At 41.6% G+C, this 26,943-nt stretch overlaps 2 protein-coding genes across 7 annotated transcripts in view; one reads left to right on the top strand and one right to left on the bottom strand.

The window, feature by feature from the left end:
• The first annotated feature begins 197 nt into the window (after positions 1 to 197).
• cenpl (centromere protein L) lies at positions 198 to 19,448 on the top strand. Of its 2 annotated transcripts, none has more exons than XM_080196634.1 (5): positions 198 to 463; positions 4,272 to 4,437; positions 7,411 to 7,656; positions 12,826 to 13,362; positions 18,357 to 19,448. In XM_080196634.1, the coding sequence occupies exons 2-5, from the start codon at positions 4,279 to 4,281 to the stop codon at positions 18,456 to 18,458; spliced, it is 1,044 nt and encodes a 347-aa protein (XP_080052760.1). In that variant the 5' UTR covers positions 198 to 463; positions 4,272 to 4,278; the 3' UTR covers positions 18,459 to 19,448. The 2 variants fall into 2 exon arrangements, with proteins under 2 accessions (XP_080052760.1, XP_080052761.1); XM_080196635.1 differs by lacking the exon at positions 198 to 463 and adding an exon at positions 765 to 871.
• A 3,879-nt stretch (positions 19,449 to 23,327) lies between these two features.
• klhl20 (kelch-like family member 20) overlaps positions 23,328 to 26,943 on the bottom strand; it is an 85,387-nt gene continuing 81,771 nt past the window's right edge. For 4 of the 5 annotated variants that reach the window (XM_080195971.1, XM_080195976.1, XM_080195975.1 and 1 more), the window contains one exon: positions 23,329 to 25,957. In XM_080195971.1, the coding sequence (XP_080052097.1) occupies positions 25,873 to 25,957 (85 nt within the window). In that variant the 3' untranslated portion in view covers positions 23,329 to 25,872. Of the gene's footprint in view, positions 26,368 to 26,943 lie in introns of all 5 variants that reach the window. The other variant, XM_080195974.1, reaches the window with a different exon arrangement.

Consider the following 26,943-nt stretch of genomic DNA (forward strand, 5'->3'; position numbering starts at 1 on the left):
ACAAAAACTCGGGCTCCGACTATTTTCTCTCTCACTCACTCACTCACACATGCAATTCCTCAATTGGAGTCGGCGCTGTTCTCACCTAGCTCCTCCCCCCTCTGACCTTTCACCCTACCAACAGACCGGGCCAATCGATTCGGATCCCGGTTATCGATTGCCCCGGTCTGTTGACAGGCGTCGCGGTGCAGCACGGGAGGCTGATTTAAACAGGGCGGAGAACGAGGGAGAAAAACCGCTCGGTAAAGGGGAGAGACCCTCTCCCATCGGAGCGCCGAGTCCGAGCTTCCCACCCGGGGACAGAAACCACCTCGACCGGGAACCGGCGAAAAACTTCCCAGCGGCTGGGGGAGAATTGGGGAAGAGAAACTCTCCCGGGCCCGGGAGGCGGACAGCCTCTTTACCCGGAACTTGTGGATGGCGGGCTTCTGATATTTGATCGCCAGAGCGACCCGGGTAACCGGTGAGTGTCTGCACTGTAGGGGCTGGGTTAAGGGGGAGATTCACACAGTTGCGTGTCATTGCAAGGCTGAGCCACACACCCACACATGTGGATGTGTGGGTGTACATGCGAATGAGAAATTCGGTCACCAACCCAACTGACAGGGACAACACTGTGAACCTGGCGCTACCCTCTGAAGTGAGTAGCGTGGATCCCTTTTTAAAAGGCAGCTGGGTGAACGCAGCAGGGAGAAAGAGATGGAAGGGTGAGCGGCTTGTGTGGAACGTAAACATGGACATGGTTTCCCCCCCCCGCCCGCCCGGTGGTCAGTTTTAGGATCACTGCTCTTTTGCACGCATACTGACCTGGATTTGTGCAGACTCGACGTTTCAAAATTTGAGGGTGTCATGGTGAACAGCAAAGAGAACAGTAAGTAACTTCAAGAACACAGGCAGATCGAACAGGCACATGACGGATACAATTTAATGAAATGTGAAATGATTTTGGTAGGGAGAATATGGAGACTAAATAGTGCAGGTCTAAACTAGAGTAAGATCAGTTGGACCAATGAGTTTGTGTTACAAATCCTTGAAGGTGACAGGAAGACTATTTTTTAAAAAAAAACCTTGGCTTTATAAACCTTAAATCTTTGAGCCTCTATAAAAGCACTGCTGAGTTCTGCTGAAGGATTCAATTCTGGACATCTGTCCTAAGGTGTGATGCCAAGACTTTAGAGACAGTGCAGAAGAAATTTACTAAAGTAATACCAAGGTGAAATACTTCAGTTATGTGAAGCCACTGAAGAAACTATATAATTGTTCTCCTTGGATCAGAGAAGCTTAAGGGGAGATTTGGTAGGTTATGAAGCATGTTGATAGTGCAAATAAGGAGAAACTATTTCCAGTAGTAGGAAATGCAAATTTAAAGTAACTGGCAAAAGATAAGCAAAATGAAATTATCACCTTGTTGCTGTGACCTAGAGAGCAGTGCCTTAAAGAATGATGAAAACAACTTTAAGTTCCAAAAGGGATTTGATAAGGAAAGATTTTCAGAATGGTGGGGAAAGAGACTTATTGGATAGCTTTCCTAGAGCCTCTAGAAGCAAATTGGCCAGATGGCCTCCTTCTGTACTGATCATTCTATGATTAATAATGATGAAATTATGCTTTAGAGATGGGTTAGAATGATGAATGAAAGATGGAGAGATTGAGGGAGGGGCCAAGACAACTGAAGGCTTGATTGCCAGGGGAGGTGGGGTCTGTTTCCTAATCAACACGTCATGGTGCTATAGCAACACTGGCAACTTCCTGCTCCCGAGAGAAATACCTGACACTAAAATGCCGCCTCTGCTACCTTCTGCGAGAATTCTGCCAGATGACAGTTTACATCTCACTCCATGTGGATGTGAAGATTGTGCTGAACGAAGAATATACCAAGGCCTTGGTCGTTGTTGCTGGGGACTTCAATCAGGCCATGCTCAAGAACATATTATCAAGTTACCACCAACATGTCTGCTGCTCCTCAGAGGCCCAAATAACCTAGATCGCTGCTATACAAATATCAAGCATGCCTACCGCTCTATCGCCCACCCACACTTTGGCAAATCAGACAACAATGATCCCATCTTGCAAGCAAAAACTGAAGTGGGAGAATCCGTCAGAGTTGTGCAGTGTTGGTCTGAGGAATCGGATAATCTCCTACAGAGCTGCTTGGAGTCAGTGGACTGGTCAGTATTTAAGAACTCTGTAACCAACCTGAATGAGTACACCACTCCAGTAACTGACTTCATTAGTAAGTGTGCAGAAGATTGTGTGCCAAAGAAGCAAATCTGTGTGTTCCCCAACCAGAAACCATGAATGAACAGGGATATCCACTGCTTGCTGAAGTCAGGTCTGAGGCATTCAGGTGACACTGACCTATACAAGAAAACCAGATACGATCTAAGGAGATCCATCAAAAATGCCAAAAGACAACATCAGACCAAGCTAGTTCCAGGTTAGCCACACTGACACCCACTGACTATGCAAGGTCTGTAAGACATGCTACAAGATGAAAGCACATGTTTTGTGTCTTAGGTTACACTCCCTTTTTGTTTTTCTGAAGAACCTTTTTATTGATGTTTTGTTTGCATTTCAGTCCCATGCTCCTGATCTAAGGACACCTGATGGGGAGGGTGGGAGTGGGTGGGGGGGGGCAGTGTCAGGATGCTGACCTCCTCGTGAACCTGCTCCTGGGCCTGGCGAAATGTGCCATTTACAAGTCCAGGCAGTGGGCGATCGAGGGGGCCGTCCACCCTGACAGTCTGCCCCTCTACTGTGGCTATGTTTGTGGCCAGGTGTCCCTGGAGAGGGAACATGCGGTGTCTGCGGGCACAGTTGATGCCTTTTGTGCCTGCTGGGCACTACAGGGACTGAGGTGGGTTATAGACCCTGACAATCACATTTTGATTTGATGTGTTTTGAGTTTCCTTTTGTACTTTCGTTTTTGTTTGGGCTGTTCCCCTTCCTTTTGGGGAGTTGCCCCTTTGTCCTAATTTTAATTTGAGTTTGTCTATTTGGTTTGACCCTAAAAGAGGACAAGATGAAAGCATGTAAAATTGCTAGTTCCGACGTACCCCTCCCTGATAAGCTCAATGCATTCTATGCCCATTTTGAATGAGGGGTCAGCGAGAGCATGCCCTCCACCCTGGATGAACCTGTATCTGGGGTCACCATTGCAGATGTCAGAGCAGCTTTCTTGAAGGTCAACCTACGGAAAGCAGCTAGCCCAGATGGGGTATCCAGACGTGCACTCATATCCTGCACAGATCAGCTGACAGGTATTCAGACATCTTCAACCTCTTTACAACAATCTGAGGTCCTTATCTGCGTCAAAAGATGACAATCATCCTGATACTGAAGAAAAGCCAAGCAGCATGCCTTGATGACTATCGGCCAGTGACTCTGACATCCATCGTTATGAAATGCTTTGAAAGATTAATTGTGACCCAAATCAATTCCAGTCTCCCATACTACCTGGCTCCACTACAGTTTGTCTACTGCCGCAACAGGTCCACACAGATACCATTTCCCTGGCCCTGCAGTCAACACTAGAATGCCTAGATAACAAGGACACCTATGTTTGACTTCTATTTATTGACTACAGCTCAGCCTTCAACACTATTCCCATGAAATTCATCTCCAAACTCTGTGGCCTGGGCCTTGGCATCTCGCTGTGCAACTGGATCCTGAACTTCCTAACTCTGACCACAATCAATCAGGATAGGCAACAACAACATCTGCACGGTCATCCTCAACACCAGTGCCCCACAAGGCTGTGTTCTCAGCCCCCTACTATATACATCTATGACTGTGCAGTCAAATGCCCCTCATTTGATTTTTCAGGTTTGCTGATGACAGCACCGTAGTGGGTTGGATCTCAAACGATGACAAGACAGAGTACAGGAATGAGATACAGAAACTGGTGCAGCAACAATGTCTCCCTCAATGTCAACAAAACAAAAATGATTGTCATTGACTTCAGGAAACGTAAAGGAGAACATACCCCTGTCTACGTCAACAGGGACAAAAGAGTCGAGAGCTTCAAATGTTTAGGTGTCCTACCACTGCACGCGCACATATTGGGAATCAATTGATTTTTTTTTTAGAAAGCAAAGTTTTTAAATTTCATTTAAAAACCACCTTGTTCCAGTATCAACAACACAAGGCATGGTGATTGATTTTGCTCATTAAATGATATGAGGGTTAACAAGTAATTCTGGGCTTGGGGGTTTTTAATGGCTCAAACGTTATGTAAAATTGTCTGTTTCATATTGATTTTCTGGTTGCAGGTTTAATATGGAGCACGTGACATCAGCTGCCAAAGCAGGAATGACACAGCTGGGTGTGTGTTTTGCTGATACAGGTACCTCTCCAGCTCTGAGGGCAGTGAAGAGACATACACCATTTCACCAGGCTTCAGCGAGACGGAAGATTCCTAGAACAGACTTGCCAGTAGTCAGTAAAACTTAATTTTTACTAGAAACAAAAAATTGCTGTTCTGTCCTGCATGGGTGTGGGTTTGAGGGGAGGAGAAAAACTTTTAATTTCATGCTTGGGAATTGATTAATTATATAGAAATTAAAGCACGGAAATAGGCTATTTGGCTCAACCATTTCATGTTGATGTGTATTTGTACACAATTGTAGTCCTAATCCTTTGTGTCGTTCCTGTTCCCATATCTATTTATATCTTCCATCACCCCATGCTCCACCAATCCAACCTCAAAATCTCTCCTTCACTCATTTCCTTTGAGCACATTTCAAAGGCTCACAACTGTGTTCCAGTTCTTAATTTGTGTGTTTCCTCTTTTTCTAGATCTTTCAAACAATGGAAATGGTCATTTTTATCAATTCTCTCCCATCCCTTCATAAATATCAACACCCCTCTAATAAATCACCAAACGGATCCTGTGCACTTATTATCCTACCCTTACTGACCTATGTTGGTTCCGAATCCTCATTGTTTAAATTTCTCATTACCTTGATCCTCCACAACTGTAACTTTCTTGACCTATGATTCAATTTTAAATGGGTGTTAGGAACAGCAACTTAGGGATATCACATAAACAAACCTTTGAAGCTATCAAGACAAATTAATAGACTTTTTTTAATCATACTGAATCCTTGGTTTTATAAATGGAGGCAGAGTACAAAAGCAACAGTTTTAGACTGAACCCTTGATCACTGGTTGAGCCTCAGCTGGGGTATTGTTCAATCTGGGCAGCACACATCCTGGAGGATGAAAAGGGGATACAGTAGAATAATAAAGAAGCTGAGATTGGTCTCCTTGGAGCACAGAAGGTTAAGAGGTTTAATAGAAATGTTAAGAACTGATGGGTTTTAAGAGTAAAAGGGGAAAAAACTTTTAACTGATGAGGGTCAGTAACTGGAAGATGCAGATTTAGGGTCAACAAAAGAATCAGAGGGGAGAGGAGAAGAGCTTTCTTTATTCAATGCATTGCCTGAACGAACATTGGAAGCTGATTCACTGACTTTCAAAAGGGAATTGGATAGTTGTTTGAAAATTATTTTCTGTGAATAAAAGCAAGGAAATAGGATAGGAATGGGGAATAAGCCCTTTGACTTGTCAGGCCTTCTCTGGCATTTAATATCATCTATCTCAATGCCACTTTCCCATGCTAAGTCCCCTGATGTCATTTATCTCTAGAAATCTATTGATTTCTGACTTGAACGTGTTCAGTGATTGAGACCCTGCAGTCCTCTTGAGATAGAGGGCTGGCATAGGCATGATGCACAAGCCTTCATCTCTGCTTTGATTTTATGAACAAGCTTATGCCCACTCCAAACTCACCATTCCTATGGCTTTGGCCTCAATTGCATCCCTCATTATTGTTTTTCAGCTACCAGGGTCTTGTGCCCTCCATAAACCTTCGCTTCTTCAAGTCTCATGGGTGGCACAATGGTTAGCACTGTTGCCTAACAGCTCCAGGGACCTGGGTTTGATTCCTGGCTTGGGTCACTGTCTGTGTGTTCTCATGCCTGCATGGTTTTCCTCCCACAAGTCAAAGACATGCTAGCTATAGGTGCGTTGGCTATGCTAAATTCTCCCTCAGTGTTTCTGAGCAGGTGCCGGAATATGGTGACTAGGGGGTTTTCACAATAACTTAATTGCAGTGTTAAAGTAAGCCTACTTGTGATACTACTAAACTAAACTCATGATTAGGTGAGATTAAGATTAATTGTGCACTAGAGATGTGTTGCTATTATTTCTCAAGTGACCTCAAAAGTTCAACCTACCAATTTAAAGTTACTGACTCACCTGCTTCCAGCCTTTTCCCTGGCAACCATCTGAGACTGAACCAGACTTTTCACAGTCTTGGTGTCATATGTGATCCCCCACAAGGCAAGCCTCCTATCACACTTTCACATTATTACTAAATCTATTTATTTCTATCTCCATAACAGCACTTGACTCTGCTTCACCCCAATTCATCAGCTGCAAATCTCATCCATAGTTTTGTTATTCTATACTTATTTTAACATCACCCGATCCCCATAAACGTGATGTTATCCAAACATCTGCCACTATTACCCTAACATTCTCTAAGTACCATTCATCCATTGGTTCTTTGTCCACTGGCTCTTAGATAAACAACTTCTGGTTTTTAAATCCCTCAACCGTCTCAGCCGTTTCAATCTTTAATCGCCTCCAGTACTACAATCCAACCCTCATGTCAACGCTCCTCAGATTCTAATTCTTGAACATTCTAGCTTTTAGTTGCTCTGCCATTGTTGACCTTGCTTTAGGTCTGGAATTTCCTCTAAACTTCCCCACTTCATTACTTCTGGGTGGCATGGTAGCACAGTGGTTAGCACTGCTGCTTCATAGCTCCAGGGGCCTGGGTTCGATTCCTGGCTCGGGTCACTGTTTGTGCAGAGTTTCCAACTTCACCTTGTCTGCGTGGGTTTCCTCCCAGGTGCTCCAGTTTCCTCCCACAGTCCAAAGATGTGCAGGTTAGGTTGATTGGCCAAGCTAAATTACCCCTTAGTGTCCTGGGATGCATAGGTTAGAAGAATTAGTGGGTAAATGTGTAGAGATACGGGGATAGGGCCTGGGTGGGATTGTTGTCAATTGGACTCAGTGTGCCAAATGGCCTCTTTTTCCCCTCTATAGGATTTCTATGGTTTTTCTCAATCTTTTAAAACTTGGCTTAAAATCCTCCCCTTTGACCAAATGTTTTGCATTCTTCTCATATCCTCTCATGGCTTGGTATCGTATGTTATTTGCTAATTCTTCTATAATGTGCCTGTTAACACAATATAAATGCGAGTTGTATTTGTCATATTTGCAAATGATGACACCAAATATTTCAAGAGGTTTGCTGCCCAATAGTGGGCCAAAATATTGCATCAGTCGAGATTATTGTGTATTGAATGATAAAACACTTATTCGCTGTCCTTTTTGCAGGAGAATGCAGAGCAGATTGCAACATTGCTGCAGAAACAATGGCGTCTATATCACGTAACTCCTCTATACAGATTCTCCTACACTATGTTGAAAAAATATTCGAATGAGCTGTCGGTCTTCATTGCTACTGAGAAGAAGAAGGGTGTGGCAATTGAAGTGGGAATTGAGCTTGCCAGTAAAGCTAAATTCTCCATGCTTGCAGGCCTCCGAGCTACTGAGAATGATCCAGAGGCTGTCTTCATACAGGTGATTCTGTGACTCATTATTATGTTAGATTATAAGTTGATTTAAATAATAAATCTGTAATGTCTTAGGCTTGCTTGAGCATTACCCAAAAGCATCCCTGAAATGGATGACTTGTATAAACAAAAGCAAATTACCATGGATGCTGGAATCTGAAACAAAAGCAGTGCTGGAAGTTGTTGTTTTGGGATATACTTCAAGTAACATTTGACTGATTTAGGATATTCATACTTTTTTTAAAAAGTGTATGCGTTATTTCTCTAACTGGTATTTCCCTTTCCGAGAATATGAAAGTTTTAACATAGAAACAAATAGGAGCAGGAGGAGGATATTCAGCCCTTTGCACCTGCTCCACCATCCATTATGATCATGGCTGCTCATCCAACTCAACAGCCTGATCCTGCCTCTTTCCTCTCTTCCCCTTCATCTCCAGTGCTATATCTAACATCTTCTTGAAAACATTCAATGTTTTTTGGCCTCACCTACTTTCTGTGGTATTGGTCAGCCTATGGTATTCAGTCTGGGTGAAGAAATTTCTCCTCGTCTAACCTGCATCCTCGGACTGTAACCCCTGGTTCTCGACACCCCAATCATCATCAGGAACATCCTTCCTGCGTCTAGCCCTGTTAGAATTTCATAGGTTTGAGATTCCCTGTCCTCCAGTCATTCTTCTGAGCTGAAGCGAATACAATCCTAAGGTACGTACGTTTGTTTTCACCTATCTTTTTCTGCTCACGTACCTATAGAAACTTTAGATCAGTTATTTTCCCCACAAGCTACTCTCATACTGTTTTCAGCCGAATCAATTCCATGGTCCTCCTTTGCATTCAAAACTACTCCCAATCCTCAGGTCTGTTGTTTTCCATGGCCAATTCGTGTACCTCTCCCTTCGATCTAATGTCTCTAATTTGCCTGTAAACTACCTTTCCTGTTTTGTTTTTGTGCCAGATTGGAGTAAAAATTATTGCAGTTCACCCGTGCGCTCCTTGAATGTCACTGCCTATCCACCATCATCCCTTTTAAGCAATGTTTCCCAATCTATCATTGCCAACTTGTGCCTCATCACTCTCCATCTTGATGAAAAATTCTGTCATGTTATGGTCACTGATCCTGAAGGATTTGCACACAATTAGATTGCCAATTATTCTCTTCTCATTGCCCCGTCTAGAATGGTCTGTCCTCTTGCTGGTCTGACTTCTAATGATATCTGCTGCAAATTGTCCTGATCTTTTTTGTATTATTTGCCATTACTCCATGTTCTTGGCTCTGACAAAATGTTAAAATCATGACATTCTTCTATACTGTATTTTTGCAATAGAGACATTATTTGATAGTTTTTTTTTGTGTTGGAATCTAAATTCTTGAAATATGGAGTTTGCATGAATAAGTGAGATTTTGTCTGTTTTTTGATACTTTCCTTTTTAAGGTGACAAATTGTTTCATCACCCAATTTGCCTTCAGCATCTATATTCAGTATTTTCCTTTCAAGAGTTATTGGCCATTCTAAATAATGTACACTTTTCTTTTGCTGTCAAAATCTTGCTTGTAAGCAAATGTGTTCACTTGTCAATCAAAAGCAATGTTCAAGCATAGTGATGTGCTGGGTGGTGAGTCGTAGATGACCGGCTGTTTCCCATGTGGGTCTTTTCCCAGTCGGGTTATCTGCAGGAAGAACCTGATCCAAAAGAAAATGATGTTGATTAATGCTATTCTTGTGTGATATTGGCTTTGTCAAAAGTACAATAAACTAGGAACAGAGTTTCCCGCATATTTTCTGACCAGTGCACTTGTTGGGGGGGTATGTGGGATATTGCTTATGTCCTTGGTATTAAGTCAAATGAGAAATCCACAGCAGCTATTCATTATTGGATTACAGTATGTAATTTCTGGCAAGGTTAAAATCAAAATTGAAGTTTTTGTCTTGGCATGGAGACCCTGAAGTTAAATTTTTCCACTGCTGGCCAACTCCGTTATGGTCTGGGTAGGAAACATTCTAGCTTTGCTCCTTGGAAACTCAAGTTTCCACTGCACTGTAGGATTCTATGATCTATAAGAATGGTGAAGGCCTTTAAAAAAGGAAAGGGAAGGTTGTTAATAGACCCATATTAACTTAGATTTATTCCTTAGTGGTCTCCAGTATTTCTTCTAGGTATCACATTAAGTGAATCGATAGTGTTTTCAAACTACTTTTCAACCAATTTCCCTTTGCTCAGATACATTTTAAGCAGCATCTTCAAATGTTTGGTTACTAATTCTAATGTTTCCTTTGGATTGCTGTCAGCTTTAGACTGATGGTCCAATGACCTTGGGCTCTTACTAGATCAAAGGTATATAAATGCAAGTTTAAGTTCTATGCTGGTACCATCGCCAACAAATGAGCTATGCACACTCCCATCTCTGGCCTGATGTCATGTCCTGGAAATACTTCATGTTGATAATGAAACTCATTTGGACAAACTGGCTATTTAAGCAGTGGCGATGACTGGATAGTAGCAATACAAAACTTTGTACGTGTATTTTGCTACTACAAATAGCCTCATGGATCCAAATGGAAAACTGCACATGCACCTCTGGTGTAATGCTGATTTGACACCAGAAGTGCCATTTTGGAGGTTAACTCTCCAGCTAACAGCCTCTTCTAATCTCACCTGATTAAACATTGCTTTAAAAGCAGGAAAAATGCCCCACCAATCAATAATGCCATTTAAATAAATCAACTTTCTCCTTGTTAACTTTCTGCCTTCACTGTAATTTTATAAGCATAGAGGGCTTTCTGGACTTAAAGTTCCTAAAGCCTACACGGAATGATGTGTCAGGTGTTGAATTCTTCGACTTCAAGGCTTCTGTACAAATCAGTATCTCTAAGGATGGGTGCAGGAGGCATTTCTGAGAACGAAATGAGAATGATTTGAGTAGTATAGGGGTGAAGACTCTCAGGCCATATCCACTTGGGTGTCGAAAGAGTGCCCATCCAGTTTGCAAAAGGAATAGTGTTAAGCATCTCAATTTCTCTCCTGTCTGAAGTCTGTCACCAGTTGAAGCTACAACTGGAACTTCTGAACCTCCATCCAGTGGATGTGAAGGTGACTATGGCTGTGTGTCTTGTCAGGCTGCTTCAGTGCTGGAGATATTTGGGGCATCCTGAAGCTTGCCATCTAGTCTTGCATAATGGAGCTTACTGACTCTGAAAGAGAACTGACTACACTCCATTCTCTCTCGCCAGAGAGCAGCAGGCAGAGTGAATGCACAGTCCTATAAGGATTGTAGGCTTCAGGGTGCCTTTGATGTCATGCGTGTTAACTGATGTATTGGAAAGGAATTCCACTCTTTTGGTGTACAGCTGGTCTGCGACCTTGGTCTGCAAATAATTGTCTATCTCATTGCCTGGTATGCTGGGAGCAGTCACTACCTTTTTTTGTTCTGCAGTGGTCTACTGTGCCATCTTCTCAGATGCAATGACCAAACTAAAGGGCTCTTTACTGACCGCGTAGCTTATTTAGCTGTGCAACCAATGCACATGTGGGCAGCATGCATATGGTGAAAGCTAGGCTGCCAAACAACCATTGGCATGCTGAAACATCATAGAATCATACAAACCCTACAGTACAGAAAGAGGCCCATTGAATCCACACCAACCACAATCTCACACAGGCCCTACCCCCATATCCCTACATATTTTACCCACTAATCCCTCTAACCTACGCATCTCAGGACACTAAGGGGCAATTAACATGGCCAATCAAACCTAACACGCACATCTTTGGACTGTGGGAGGAAATCAGAGTGCCTGGAGGAAACCCAGACAGACACAAGGAGAATGTGCAAACTCCACACAGTGACCCAAGCTGGGAATCAAACCCAGGTCTCTGGAGCAGTGAAGCAGCAGTACTAACCACTGTGCTACCATGCCACCCATAAACTTCTACTACCTAGACAGCTGTGGAGGAATTCTGTAGTACTTGACAGAGAGAGGATACCAAAATGTGTGGTGGCTGTATGCCATACATCTTTGCCAGCTTAACTGCACAGTTATATACTGCAAACAACTGAAGAGGAAGCAGGGAAGAGGCATTGTAGACAACCCCTTTCTGGCCAGACTAATCGTGAGCAACTCATCCAACTGTAATACCAGTAAATGCAACTCCAATTTACTGACCATCACATTGTCCTTTTGGTGTAATACTAAAATAAAAGGCAATGTGGACATTCCAAATTTATAAATCTCTCCTTTTTGTGTGTTTCTTCTAAATTTCCCAAACTCAAGGTAAAGTGATTTGCACCACCTTGAGGGGTACACTACTTATGGCCTCATGATTTTGGTCTCCCTAAAGCTGCTCAGTGCAATCAACTCTGAATAGGTATACTGCCTAAACTGGAAGCAATGGGTATGGTTTAATCCTGCATCGTAATCTTTGCACCCACTTTCAAGGGCTATAGATTTTGCTTCCCAGTCAGGAAAGCTAGTGCTTTGTATTTGGTTTGGGAAGGGGAAAATATCCTAACTGTTTTGGTAACCTTTTTAAAATGGCAACATTTATGATAGTACATCATTATGTGAAAGATGTGAGTTACTGACCTGTGTTGCAGACCATACCCTTGAATGCACCTGGTGCAGTGATGAGTGCTAAATTGTTTTCAAATGTTAAATGATTTTGGCTTCCTATGGGTAAAAAAAACTCCACCTGCTTCCCTTCTGTACAAAGTGACACCCTAAATTTCTCAGGTGATACCCATAAAATTTACTATTTTCACCAACATCTTTTTGCTGTAGCTCATTGGGTAAAAAGGCATGGAATGGCACTGTACTACAGTCATCACTAGGCAGGTCCCTTGCTTTGCTGTCTTTGATCTAGTGGCAGTGGGTATGACTAATTGCTTCTGCATTCCAGAGCTACAGAAGGTAATTTACATTGGATTTCACTTCCAATGACAATCTGTTAACAGACATGTCTGGATCAGATTGACATTTGGTTTCATGTTTGATAACCTCATTATCCATTGTTATGAAATGTCCAAGAGTCTGGTGCAGTCTTGGATAGGGAAAAACTGTCACCTGGTAATGTTTATACCTGTTGGACCCTTGTAAACACTATCCTAACACTTTCATTGGGAAGAGGAAATAAATTAGTAGTGAAACACTTGGGGTAAAAGTGACTTTCTGCTTCTTCACAGATAACAGCAAAGGCTCCAGTCCATCAAGCAGATGACGAGAAGGTAGTCTGGTCTGGGTGGATGTGCTGTGTTGATGGAGACTTGGGCTTCCTGGAGTCTCTCCCAGTGGAATTCATCTGTTTACCCCTGTTATTTGCTAATGGCCCTGAAACCATTACAAACATGGTGGGAGAATGGTTGCAGAAAACATTTGACTGCTACATCAGTACCTTTCCCATCAGTTCAGAGAACCTGGCCTGGATGGCTGCCATGTGGGCCAATTGTTTCTCAGACTCTGTCCATCGCGTGATGGAGCTGGAGTGGTCTGTATCCCCTGTCCAGTTGACTATTTCACTGAGTATTCACCCAGAGGACGCTAAGGCACTGTGGGACAGCATTCATGGAGACGAGGATGAAATCACCATCGATGAGGTGGAGTTATTCATGGGCAGCCTTCATTCACATTTCTACAGGCATTTTGGGGTGCGACTTGCAGCGACACAGTTGATAAAGGTATCAACAGCTGTAGCATCTGCTCACTGTGATGGTAAATTAAAGGTGAGAAACTGATGCTCATTTTTGGATTCAAATGGATGGTGATTTTCAGTTAAACACCTTTTTCTGCATTAAAAGTGTAGTTCAGATGATTTTCAGTATAGTATTCTCTATCATCCTTACCAATGTCATTGAATATACTTAAAGTTAAGATAGATACCAGTCATTCAGGGAATGACTATCTTTAAAAATTAATTTACGGGCTAGGCTGGCATTGCCCATCCCTAATTGCCCTTGGACTGAGTGACTTGCTAAGCCATTTTGAAAGGCATTTACGATCTGCTGTGGATCAAGAGTCGCATATAGGTCAGATCAGAAATGAGTTGGGACAGGTGATGGATGTGAGTGTGAGGGAACATTTTTGGATCCAGTGATCATAATGCCATTAGTTTCAACCTGATCATAGATGAGGATAGATCTGGTCCTCGGGTTGAAGTTCTGAACTGGGAAAAAGGCCAAATTTGATGAAATGAGAAGGGATCTAGGAAGTGTGGATTAGCACAGGCTGTTCTTTGGTAAGGATGTAAATGGAAAGTGGGAGGCCTTCAAAGGGGAAATTTTGAGTGCAGAGTTTGTATGTTCCTGTCAGGATTAAAGGCAAAGTAAATAGGGATAAGGAACCTTGGTTCTCGAGGGAGATTGTAACACTGATTAAGAGGAAGAGAGAGTTGTATGAAATGTACAGGCAGCAAGGAACAGATCAGATGCTCAAAGTATTAAAAAAGCATGCAAGAAGCTACTTAAGAGGGAAATCAGGAGGGCTAAAGGAAAACATGAGGTTGCTTTGGCAGACAGAATGAAGGAAGAGCTTCTATAGGTATGTTAAGAGCAAAAGGATAGTGAGGGATAAAATTGGTCCTCTTGAAGACCAGAGTGGTAGACTGTGTATGGAACCAAAAGAGATGGGGGAGATACTAAATGGGTTTTTTTTTTTGCATCTGTATTTACTGCAGAAATGGGTGTGGAGTATACGGAAATTGGGCAAACAGGTAGGGAGGTCATTGGAACCTTTTACAGATTAAAGAGGAGGAGATGCTGGCTGTCTTGAGGCACATCAGAGTGGATAAATCCCCAGGACTGGACAGAGTATTCCCACGGACCTTGAGGGAGTCTAGTGTTGAACTTGCAGGGGCCTTGGCAGACATATTTAAAATGTCAATATTCACGGGGGAGGTGCCAGATGATTGGAGGTGGCTCATGTTGTTCTGTTTTTTTTAAAAAGGTTCCAAAAGAAATCCAGGAAATTACAGGCCAGTAAGTTTGGTGGTTGGCAAGTTATTGGAAGGTATGATAAGGGATAGGATCTACAAATATTTGGATAGACAGGGACTTATTAGGGAGAGTCAACATGGCTTTGTGCGTGGTAGGTCATGTTTGACCAATCTATTTAGAGTTTTTTGAGGAGGTCACCAGGAAAGTGGATGAAGGGAAGGTGGTGGATGTTGTCTGCCTGGATTTCAGCAAGGCCTTTGACAAGGTCCCTCATGGGAGGTTAGTTAGGAAGGTTCAGTTGCTAGGTATAGATGGGGAGATTGTAAATTGGATTAGACTCTGGCTTCTTCCACTGAGCCAGAGAGTAGTTGTGGAGAATTGCGGCACTCCACTAGTCACAGGTCTCCACTCAGAAGCAGAGATTGGTGTTGGGTCCATTGTTTGTCATCTATATCAATGATCTGGACAATAATGTGGTAAATTGGATCAGCAAATTAGTTGATACAAAGATTGGAGGTGTAGTGGACAGCGAGGCAGGTTTTTAAAGCTTGCAGAGGGACATGGGCTGAAAAAATGTCAAATGGAATTTAATGGAGACAAGTGTGAGGTATTACACTTTGGAAGGACAAACCAAAGTAGAACATAAGGCTAAATGGTAGGACTCAGAGTGCAGTTGAACAGAGGGATCTGGGAATACAGATACAGAAGTCCCTAAAAGTGACGTCACAAGTAGATAGGGTCGTAAAGAGTGCTTTTGGTACATTGGCCTTTATAAATTGGAGTATTGAGTATATAAGGCATTGGTGAGGCCAAATTTAGAGTATTGTGTACAGTTTGGACAACTAGTTACAGGAAGGATGTAAATAAGGTTGAAAGAATGCAGAGAAGGTTCATTAGGATGTTGCTGGGACTTGAGAAGCTGAGTCACAGACAGATTGAATAGGTTAGGACTTTATTCCCTGAAGCATAGAAGAATGAGGGGAGATTTAATAGAGGTGTATAAGATTTTGATGGGTATAGATAGAGTGAATGCAAGCAGGCTTTTTCCACTGAGGCTAGGAGAGAAAAAACCAGAGGGCATGGGTTAAGGGTGAAAGAAGTTTTTTTTAAAGGGAATATTGGCGGGGGGGGGCTTCTTCACGCAGAGAGTGGTGGGAGTGTGGAATGGGCTGCCGGATGAAGTGGTAAATGTGGAGTCACTTAACATTTAAGAAAAACTTGGATGGGCTCATGGATGAGAGGGGTGTGGAGGGATATGATCCAAGTGCAGGTCAGTGGGACTAGGCAAAAAATGGCTCAGCACAGACAAAATGGGCCAAAAGGCCTGTTTCTGAGCTGTAATTTTCTATGGTTCTACCAGGTGAGTACAGCAGCATATCTCCTTTCCTAAATGACATTAAGGCCCAGATTCATTTTTAGAACAATTGACTATGGCTATCATTTAAACTTTTAATTCCAGACTTTTTTAATTGAATTCCAATTCCATCACCTGCCTTGGTAGTTTTTGAACTCTGCTTACCAGCACACTACCCTGAGTACACACAATGATCTGCCATTGTTGTATTGAATGGTGGAGTAGACTCAAGGGTTGTATGGTCTACATGTTTTCTGTTGCATTCCCAAACTACTCCTTCCAACCCAGCACCTAATTTTTTTTTCAGGAGGGAAAATTCCATGTCATCCTGCCTCTTTTCTGTTCATTTCCCTTCAGCATTAATATCATTTCAAACCTAAATTTGCCAAAGCGCAGCCCTAACTTCAGAGATTAGCAATATGGTGTTGTCTAAAAATCAATTTTCAAAAACCCAAGCAAGCGAGGTGCTTGAGAACTGCTTCCTTGCATAATTATTGTGGGGACAGGACCACATTCTAGGGATATTGACATAAGAGGTTTTCAGTGGGGAAATTCATTCGTTCAAATATTCTTCACAAACAAACTGATCTTGTTAAATAACTTTTTTGATTTGAGATGAGGAGAGAAACATTTTTATTCTTTCCCCTGCTGATTAAATAGAAGTCAGTACTTAGTTTATAAGTAGTTTTGTATTTGCACGTCAACAAGATCTATATGATTCCCTTTATAGTGCTGCAAACTTGTACCTAAACTTGAGGATTCTGCTTTGTTTACAATGTCATAATGCACTATCTGAAAATTCATGCCCAGTTTAGGGCCATGGTCAGTATTTTAGAAGGTCCAGTAACCCCTCTGCTTTGCAAATTCTGTTATTGGCTAAGAAAAGAGTAAGAACATAAGAAATAGGAGCAGGAGTAGGCCAACTAGCCCTTCGAGCCTGCTCTGCCATTCAATAAGATCATGGCTGATCTGTTGTGGCTCAGTTCCACATTCCCGCCCTCTCCCCATAACCCTTAATCCCCTCTCTCATCAAAAACCCATCAACCCGCGTCTTAAAAATATTTAGCGAGGCAGCCTCCACCACTTCAACGGGCAGAGAATTCCAGAGATTCACCACCATTTGAAGAAGTTCCTCCTCAACTCTGTTCTAAACCGCCCCCCCCTTTATCTTGAGGCTATGCCCCCTAGTCCTACTATCCTTTCTGAGCGGGAAGAGTCTCTCCACCTCTATCCTATCCATCCCATTCATCATCTTATACGTCTCAATGAGATCTCCCCTCATTCTTCTAAACTCTAACAAGTACAAGCCTAATCTATTCAGCCTCTCCTCATAGCTCAACCCCCTCAACTCTGGAATCAGCCTAGTAAACCTCCTCTGCACTCCCGCCAAGGCTAAAATATCCTTGCGTAAGTACAGCGCCCAAAACTGCACACAGTACTCCAGCTGCGGCCTCACCAATGCCCTATACATTAAATTGTTTTATTTATGCCTTGGAGATGCTTCTGTAGCTACTCCATGCACTTCCCTTTTGCTCTTTCTTCCTCCCCCACCCTGAATATTGTGCAATATGTCAAGATCTCTCACTAACAGAGAATGCACAAGTGACCCAGTTATCAGCTACTGAATCATTGCTGAAATCCAGTACAGAATTGTCATTGCTATGCATCTATGCTAATTGGATGATTTTATTTCTGTAACGCTGTTGCTTTTTAACTGTTAAACAATTACACTGGAAGCATGTTTTGTTTTTTTTTATTTATCTTGATGTGAGCATTGCTGCCAAGGCCAGCATTATTGCCCATTCCTAAATTTCCTTGAGCAGGTAGTGATGAGCTGCTGCTAACTGCTCTCCAAGTCAATCATATTGTGGGTCTGGAATTAATTGAAGGCCAGCTTGGGTAAGGATGCAGATTTCATTTTCTGAAGGACATTGTCAAACAAATCCATCTGTTTCACTAATGAGACAGGCATTTTATTCCAGATTTATTGTCTAATTGCATTTGAATTCCCCTAGCTACCATGGTGGGATTTTGAACTCTTGTCTCCAAAGCATTCATCTGAGCTTTAGGAAATACTAGTCTCATAACATTATCGTCTCCCCTAATGTTGACATAACTTTGTCATATGTTGCAGAAGCAGTGAGAACAATGAAGCTAGAATTAAACATCTTTTTCCAAATCCGTAGATGTTTACTTTTAATTTGTTTTGATTTCTCAGGATGAGTTTTTCATAGGTGGTATCTGTTCTTGTTCACTAAGTGGAACTATATCAATGAGATTTGGTAAGCAGTGATGAGGGAAGGATGACATGGAAGAAAAACTTAGTTGTATGCTTGATTTTATGTTGTGTAAGCCTCAAGAATGCACTGCTACTTATCTAAGGTTTATTCATATCTACTGTGGTGTTAGTTGTTGTTTTTGTCTTTGACAGCTGTTCACCAGCAAGCATATAGACCATGTGCTGCCATTCCTAACTGAGCTGGCTTTTCAGCAGATACAGTACCAACCACGCCTCTGCAACAGTATGGATTAAAATTCATTGGATCACTTGGGAGCCCCACGAGAAGGATGACATTGTTCCATCTCTAAAAACAACCAGTTTTTCCAACTAAATCACATGATTGTTGGATGTACAGAAGGGGGAAAAAAATGTGATATGAAGATCTACTAGAACCATTAAACCTTTCTGCTAACTTGGCTGCTTCCTATGCTATCAAATGAAATTTCTGTTCATAAGCTGCTAAAACCAGACTGACACCCTCTGACCATTTCAATAGATGTGAACTGAGAGTCCATATCCTATTTTATTACATAGTATTGCACAAACTTTATTCAACTTCCTGCTTTCATACCTGTCAAGGCTTGCAGTAGAAGTTTGTTGTTTAATTTCACTCTTGAATATTATCCTTTTTAATACATCTTAAACATCAAAGTAAAATTACTAATGGTTTTTATAAAAATAATCTAATCCACTAGCACTTGTATTCATACAGATGGCCATCCTCATTTGAGCAAAACATATAGAAATTTCTTATCTGAAGATGTTCATGTCTTTTAATAAAGTATTAAAACCTAAATTAAAATGACTTTACTGTATAAAAAAATTTGGCATCTTTGTATATAGTGTAAAAATCTTTACATTAGAAATAAAATTTGTGGAGAACACAAATTGGCCACTTGACTGATTTAATGATATGTGTACTACAAGAAGCTATCAGTGGGCAAAACAGTGGCCATGGCAGTCAGTCTGAGGGCAAAGCTAACAAAGCAAGGGCAGACAAAATAAATGGTAGGGTACTGAAGTGTAGAATGGCAGGGGGATCAAGTAGATCCCTGAAGATGGGTGGACAGGTAGTTAGGGTGTACAAGGTATCATGTGGGATATTTGCTTTTATTAGCCAGGCATAGAAAAGAGGGAGGTATTGGTGAAACTATTTAAAACAGATTAGGCCACTGAAGTACTGTGTGGATCAGAAGAGAATCTTTTCATATAGAAATATAGAAATGCATGCCTAAAGGATAGTAGAGGCAGAAACCCTTGATGTTCAAAAAGTACTTTGATAAGCACTTAATGCTGTAACAATTACAGCCTAGGAAGTAGCATAAAGCTGGATAGGTGCTAGAACCAGTGTGGACACAGACCAAAAGGCCTTCCACCTTGTAAATATGTATGATTCCATATGAATAATTTGCATTTCAATAAATCCATCTCACAGCTTCCCTCAGTGAAGGGAAGAGCTGTTATTGATCCCTTTGGCTCTAACTGGTTTCTCACCAATACTGATCATTTTGGCTTAAAGTTCAACTGAACTTTAAAGATGTTTCATTTGGGAAAGAACTGTTAGGTATTTCTTTTGAAGGTAATCACATACAATCTGTCAGCATACTTACCTGGAACAGCACTACTTACAAAAAATTCCATATGTAACTTGTGGAAAATGCATGTAGAACTCTTCAGCCCTCAATGTTGTGCTGAGCTTTGTCCAAAACCAAGCTCAAGCTATCTCACTCCCTATCGTTCTGGCATGCTCCATTTGCCTAACCTATAGCCACTTGAAAGTTCCTAAAGTGTCCGACTCCACTATCACAGCAGGCAGTGCCTTCCACACCCCAACCACTTGAAGAACCTACCTCGGACATCCCTTCTATATCTCCCACCATGAAGCTTACAGTTATGCCCCCTAGTAACAGCTACATCCACTCTAACGATCCCCTTTGTCATCTTACAACTATCCCCTTTGTCATCTCTCATTCTCCTCCGCTCTAAAGAGAAAAGGTCTAGCTCCGTCAACCTTTCCTCATAAGATCTACCCTCCAAACCAGGCAGCATCCTGGTAAATCTCTTCTGCACACTCTCCAATGCTTCCACATCCTTCTTATAGTGAGGTGACCAGAACTGCACACAATATTCCAAATGTGGTCTCATTAAGGTCCTGTACAGTTGCAGCAGAACTCCACAGCTCTTAAACTCAAACCCCATTAATAAATGCTAATACACTATAGACCACCTTCACAGCTCTATCCACTTGAATGGCAACATTCAGAGATCTGTGGATATGAACCGCAAGTTCTCTTTGTTCTTCCACATTCCTCAGAACCCTGCAATCCACATTCAAATTTGTCCTACCAAAATGAATCACCTCGCATTTATCAGGGTTAAACTCCATCTGCCACCTTTCAGCCCAGCTCTGCATCCTATCAATATCTCTTTGCAACCTACAACAGCCCCCCACCTTGCCCACTATTCCACCAATCTTGGTGTCATCAGCAAATTTACTAACCCACCCTTCAGCCCCCTCCTCTACGTCATTGAGAAAAATCAGAAATAGCAGAGGACCCAGCACTGATCCCTGTGGTACACTGCTGGTAACTGGTTTCCAGTCTGAAAATTTACTACCACCACCACTGTCTTCTATGAGACAGCCAGTTACTTATCCAGTCGGCCAAATTTCCCTCTATCCCACACCTCCTTACTTTCTTTATGAGCCTACCATGGGGAAACCTTATCAAACGCCTTACTAAAATCCATGTATATGACATCAACTGCTCTATGTTCATCCACACACTTAGTTACCTCCTCAAAGAATTCAAATTTGTGAGGCAAGACTTACTCTTCACAAATCTCTGCTGATTATCTTGGATTAAGCTGCATCTTTCCAAATGGTCATAAATCCTACCCCTCAGGACCTTTTCCATTTACTCACCGACCACAGAAGAAAGACCAGCCTACAATTAGCAGGGTCATTTCTATTTCCTTTCTTGAGCAGAGGAACAACTTTTGCTATTCTCCAGTCCTCTGATACTATCCCTGTGGACAGTGAGGACCCAAAGATCAAAGCCACAGTCTCTGCAATCTCATCCCTTGCCTCCCAAAGAATCCTAGGATATATCCCATCTGGTCCAGGGGACTTATCCACCCTCAGGTTTTTCAAAATTGCTAATACATCTTCCCTCAGAAGAACTATCTCCTCTAGCCTAGCAGCCTATATCACACTCTCATTCTCAAAAACATGGCCCCTCTCCTTGGTGAACACTGAAGAAAAGCATTCATTGTCTCTCCTATCTCTTCTGATTCCATGCATAAATTCTCACTACTTATCCTCGACCGGCCCTAACCTCACCCTGGTCATTTTATTTCTCACAAAAGAATAAAAGCCTTGGGGTTTTCCTTGATCTGATCCACCAAGGACTTCTCATACCCTCTCCTTTTAACTCATTGCTAGCTACCTTGTAACCCTCAAGCAACTCAAATGACCCTAGTTTTCTCATCCTTACATACGCTTCCTTCGTCCTCATGACAAGACATTCAACCTCTTTTGTGAGCCATTGTTTCCTCACTCAGCCATTTCCTCCCTGTTTGACAGGGACACAGTATTTGTTCCTTGAATGAGCTCCACTTTTCATTTGTGCCTTTCCCTGACAGTTTCTGTACCCATCTTATGCTCCCTAATTCTAGCCTAATCACATCATAATTATCCCTCCCCCAATTATAAACCTTGCCCTGCCATATGGCCCTATCCCTCTCCACTGCAATAATGAAAGACACCGAATTGGGGTCACTATCTCCAAAGTGTTCTCCCACAAACAGATCTAATACTTGGCCTGGTTCATTACCCAGTACCAAGTCCAATGTGGCCCCACCTCTTGTCAGCTTATCCATATACTGTGTCAGAAATCCTCCTGCACACACTGTACAAAAAGTGTCCCATCCAAACTATTCGACCTATAAATCAACATTTGGAAAGTTAAAGTCACCCATGATAACTACCCTGTGACCTCCACACCTATTCATAAACTGCTTTGCAATTTCCTCCTCCACATCTCTATTACTATTTGGGGGCCTATAGAAAACTCCTAAGAATGTGACCACTCCTTTCCTATTTCTAACTTCAGCCCATATTACCTCAGTAGGCAGATCGCCCTCGAAATGCCTTTCAGCACCCGTTAAACTATCCTTGATTAACAGTGCTGCTACTCCACTTCTTTTACCACCTTCCCTACTCTTACTGAAACATCTATACCCCGGAACTTCCAACAACCACTCCTGTCCCTGTTCTAACCAAGTCTCTCTAATGGCCACAACATCATAGTCCCAAGTACCAATCCACACTCCAAGTTCACCTACCTTATTCCAGATGCTCCTTGCATTGAAGTAGACACACTTCAACCCACCTTCCTGTCTGCCAATACAGTCCTGCAACCTTGATACCCTCCTCAGTACCTCACTACATTCAACACTGGCTTCTGGACTACAGCTCGTTTTCCCATCTCCCCGACAAATTAGTTTAACCCCCCCGAAGAGCCATAGCAAATTTCCCTCCCAGGATATTGGTGCCCCTCTGGTTCAGATGCAAACTATCCTGTTTGTACAGGCGCTGCCTTCCCCAGAATATGCTCCAATTATCCATGTAACTGAAACCCTCCCTCCTACAGCATCTCCGCAGCCATGTGTTTATCTGCATTCTCTCCCTATTCCAACTCGCTAGCATAACTCACTAGCTTTTCTTTACTCAGAGTGGTTGGGGTGTGAAATGGACTGCCTGCTGTGATTGTGGAGTTGGACACTTTAGGAACTTTCAAGTGGTTATTGGATAGGCACATGGAGCAGTGGGATAGCTTGATCTTGGTTTCGGACAAAGATTGGCAAAACATCGAGGGCTGAGGGGCCTGTACTGCGCTGTACTGTTCTATATTCGATAGGGAAGAAAAGCAGGCAAGTTCTCCAGTGTCATACTGGACCCACTGAAATTCTCTCTCTCTCGCCATGGATGCTGCCAGACCTGCTGAGTTGCTGTGCTGGAAATTGGTTGCCACACTTTCTACACAACAACAGGAATATGCTTCAAAAACACTTGGTTGTAAAGGGCTTTGGAACATCTTGAAGTCTTGAAAGGCATAATAAAAAAGCACGTTTTTATTCCTCCCAGTGTCAAAGTGAGAATATTAATATGGAAAACAAAATAGGCTTAAAAACAATAGCTTAGGAGAAAAATACAGAATTGATGCAGTGAAAGACTAATTTCTTTGCCTTTGCAACATTGTGTAGGGCCAACACAACTTAAATAGGTAAGAGAGAGAAAGTTTGAGGGAAAAGGAAAAAGAAGATTTCTTCTAGATTAATTCACTGAAAGTATTTCTGGTACCAGATTCATTAGACTGTTATCAATACATACAATAAATTATTTAAAAGCAAAAACCAAACATCTAAACACAAACATTTGGTAACATTTGGATATTTATCAGAGTGCTGATTTTTCACAGAAAAAAGGATGATACAGTAATTATTCAATTGAAATGAATAAATCAACCAATGGAAAACATTAAATGCGGATGGGGTGGGTGTTTCACACAAAACACTTACAATTTTATTCTGTATATTTATTCAAAGCTATAAATAAATGTTGTTTCGTCGAGAATGTTGTACAGACGGATGTAGAGCAATGCAACTCAAGATGGTTTAAATTCTAGTCTACGTTATTGGAATTATAAGTATCCTCCAAGAGTAGGATGCAATTAAGTACTTTGCAGTGGCAGAATGACATTCCATCTTCGGTTGGGTAAATCTGCAAATCTACTCCATACAACAGGTTTCATGCAAACCATTCAGCAATATTCTTCCCTTAACACCATCAAGTGGGGCAAAATAAAAAAATCAAACTTTCATTCAACCCACCCTTCGGGTACAGAATTGTTCATATACTAGTCACTATTCTTCAAAGGATATTCAACTTTGAAATACTCTGACACCTTCTCAATGAAATAAGTTAAATTATTATATCTGTATTTACACTAGGTGTGGAGCTCTACTATTCAGATACTTCATTCTTTCTGAATGGAGCAGGATACCAAAAAATGGGAATCTTTAACAGGTATTATTTGAAATAGAAACACGTGAAAAATCTGGGATTTCATCTCATCTCCTCTCCTGCTCTCACCCCTGCTGCTCCCCATTGAAGTTAGGAGGTCTGAAACACCTGCAAGAGTTCTACTCTCATGAATGCTGAAGAACCTAAACTACTGGAGATATGTGCATCTTCACAAACTTGATGCCCTGCCCAATATCAATGTTCCAATCACCGCAAAGTAAAATACTGCAGCTAGGGTCAATTCTGATTAAATGTCCAAACTGCCTTTCTTCCCTTACCATAATGGTCACTGTCAATAAGGTCTTCATCAATTAAAATAATACCCAGATGTATCCTCCATTCAGTTGGAGGTAACCTTTTGTTCAAAATGTGAAACCGGCAACAAAGGTCATTCAGCTCAAGCATGAGTGAATGGTCATCATCCACCCTAGTCACAAAAGCAATGAATACATTTTTAAAAATCTCATGTTACTACTGAACGTCTGTCAAAAGTTTTGAAAATGCCCTGTACCAATCAATTTACAAAATTAATTTAACATTTACTGGCAGCGAGGAGGCTGTGGGTCATTTTTTAATTTTCATTTTAAGCATAAAACAAGAGAAACCTAGTAAGAGAAAATACTGCTCAAAATCAGCTTTTCTTCAGTCAAGTAAGAATTGACCTTGAAGGGGGCATGCTTATCATGAGAAAGTCTTTCCCTAACTTTTTTGGCTTCTGGAAGAAAGAGCCATGCACCATATTTCGTCACAGCAGCTTCATGCTCAAGTGACATAATGTACATCACACTGTGCATCTATAATTGGAGGGAAAAAAGGTTTGCTACTGTACACTTTCTCACGAACAACGCCCTTTAAGGTGGTTCCAGTTCTGCAACATTTTGGGGATACCGGACTCTACTTCTGTTATATATCCTGAATAGAGAAAACTACATTCACTGTACTGAACCATTATTAAACATCAGAAAAAAAGTACATTGCAGTAGCTATGTGTGATTTTAGTACAGTGTTCTCCAGTGGAACAAACGAATGAGTTTTCATTTGCTCTAGCTTAATATTCATGATAGAAGTTTCTTTTTTAAGCTGCAAAATGTGGAATTATGAATTGTTCTGTTTGATAGTAACTGTAGATTTGCACATGGTTTCCACACGTGCTGGTCATCAGCTCCAAGGGCGCTCCACTGCACTGCAGACCAATGCTTCTTCCCACTTCAGTTTTTAAATTCCTCAAAAGTTGAAACATTAAAAGGTTGATTCAATCTGTACTGTTCAAGAGTGTATAACTCTTCTGCACTCCCAGTTTAACCACTGAAGTGCTGCCAACTGGTTTTGATGAGAAAGCTTTCCCCACACAAAAAACTTATATAGGCACCAATATATAATATCCTTACAACTATTCATCAGACCTGCTTAGAAGTCTAGTTTTTCCACAGACCATGTATTGCACAGAGCTGTCTTCAGGTTAATAACGGAGAACAGCTCTTCTCCTTTGACTGATAAGCAGCCGGATTCCATCAAATTTAAAATGTTCTTTCCCAAACAATTACAGCATCCAATAGCAGCAAATATTCCAGAGTTTACAGGTTACCATATATGGGATTCACAGTGCGTCATTTTGATCACACCCACTCCACCGCCCAGTCTGCGATAGTTCATACCTCCATATAATCTGTTTTTGAGGTGAAAGGGGAATGGAAAGAAAAAAGAAAAAAATATGAACCACTTCCAACTTCTGCAAGCTTTTGTCAAGCACATAAAATTGGTTCACCCTACTAGTGGTGCACAATAGTGCACATAGAAAATTACCAATTAAATCAGTTCATATGAGTGCATTCAATAAAAGCATAGTTAAGGCCATGGGCCACGGATTAACTCATTCTGTATGCAATTAGATCATGACTGGCCACTGATTTATAAGTGCACCAATATATAAAACAATCAAAACTAAAGTTTTCAAATTTTAAGGTTAAATTCCCCTTCAATACACCATCTCAACAGCTGAGTACTTACATACATCATCATCATATAGTTCTGAGTTTGAACCTGGATTGGCTGAACTCAGGCAAGTAGTAGCAATTACTTGAGGTGGGAAAGTGAGGGAGTTAAGGGAGAGAAAAAAAACAATCATCAGTATATCCTTGGGTTGGTTGGGTGAGGGGCAAGGTGGACAAGAGAAAAATTAGACAGGACTTCCATTCCTAAGTGAATGATAGAATTAAAAAATGTTTATAGCAGAGGATGCCACTGGGCCCAACATGCACATCCAGCTCTCAAGAACGATTTAGCCTGTCCTACACCTCTGCCCTTTCCCTATGACTACATTTTTTTCCCATCAGGTGCTTATTCTGGAAAGCCAGAATTGAATCTGCCTCGACCACACTCAAGCAGTGTATTCCAGATCGTAATTATTTGTAGTGTATATGTTTTTCCTCATGTCACCACTGGTTCTTCTGCCAATCAGCTTAAAATATTGTCCTCTTCTTCTCAACTTTACCTCCAATGGAGACAGTTTCCATCTACTTTGTTTAGACCACCATGACTCTAAATACTTAATCCTCCCAACGTGTTCTGTTCTAACAAGAGCAACCCAAGCTTCTTTAATCTATGTAACTGAAGTTCTACATCTTTGGAACTATTCTCTTAAATCTTTTCTGT

This window comes from Carcharhinus amblyrhynchos, chromosome 9 (genome assembly GCF_965287045.1).
Source record: "Carcharhinus amblyrhynchos chromosome 9, sCarAmb.v2.hapA, whole genome shotgun sequence".
Lineage (NCBI taxonomy): Eukaryota > Metazoa > Chordata > Chondrichthyes > Carcharhiniformes > Carcharhinidae > Carcharhinus > Carcharhinus amblyrhynchos.